Source organism: Nestor notabilis, unplaced genomic scaffold, assembly GCF_000696875.1.
Source record: "Nestor notabilis isolate BGI_N333 unplaced genomic scaffold, ASM69687v1 scaffold8685, whole genome shotgun sequence".
Taxonomy (NCBI): Eukaryota; Metazoa; Chordata; class Aves; order Psittaciformes; family Psittacidae; genus Nestor; species Nestor notabilis.
The window spans coordinates 10,761-11,500 of NW_009928846.1; the positions used below are offsets into that span (position 1 = coordinate 10,761).

The 740-nt window shown below is 49.3% G+C and overlaps 1 protein-coding gene across 1 annotated transcript in view; it reads right to left on the reverse strand.

The window, feature by feature from the left end:
- Positions 1 to 608: 608 nt before the first annotated feature.
- Positions 609 to 740, reverse strand: part of UBE2O (ubiquitin-conjugating enzyme E2O) — a 26,941-nt gene continuing 26,809 nt past the window's right edge. The window contains 1 exon segment of the mRNA XM_010014711.1: positions 609 to 740. This exon segment is cut by the window's right edge and continues 15 nt beyond it. Within this exon segment, the coding sequence (XP_010013013.1) occupies positions 609 to 740 (132 nt within the window).

Consider the following 740-nt stretch of genomic DNA (forward strand, 5'->3'; position numbering starts at 1 on the left):
AGCTCTCCTTCTGCCTACCAAGTCCTGATTGCAACGACCTCGTAGCTATCTGTGAACTAAGACTAGAGCAACTCTGTATGGTGCAGACAACTTCAATGCAAACACAACCCAATGTCTAAGTACAGGAAAGCTGTGGTAGGTTTCGTAAAACCCATGGTGATGCAGAGAAAAATGAAAGACTGGGAGGGCACTGCCCTTCACTTTCAGATCCTACAGCAATCCTTCTCCTGGCTTGAACCCCACCAGAACAAACTGCTGGGTGGGAAGAGTCCTTGTGTGGAAAGGTGCCCCAAGATGAAAGTGCAGAAGGGAATGTGGCTGCAAGACTGCTTCTGTGCAGGTCTCAAATCTTACCACTGCAGGATCAAACTTGCAAAAGGAGCAGGTACATGGGATGGGGGGAAGGAAGAAGGGCTGAGGCAAAGAGTTATTCATGCTTAGACGACCTTTCCTCGGAGGAGCAGTCAGGCCTACCACCTTCTTTGGAACAAACCAAGCTGAAGAAGAAAAGCTGGAAGGAGAAGCAAGTTTACTGGTGACAGCATTTGCCTATTTCCTTTCTACTGCTTTCCCTTCTCCCCTGCACTGCCTGTCCCTAACCTGATGATTTATTTGTCCTCTGTCCACTCTGGGATATTGGCTCCTGCTAAGGCAGCCCGGTACTGCTGCAAGACACCACGGATGCTTTTAATGAACCCCTTGGACAAAGGGAAGAGGGGGAACCCAATGTCAGGGTAACC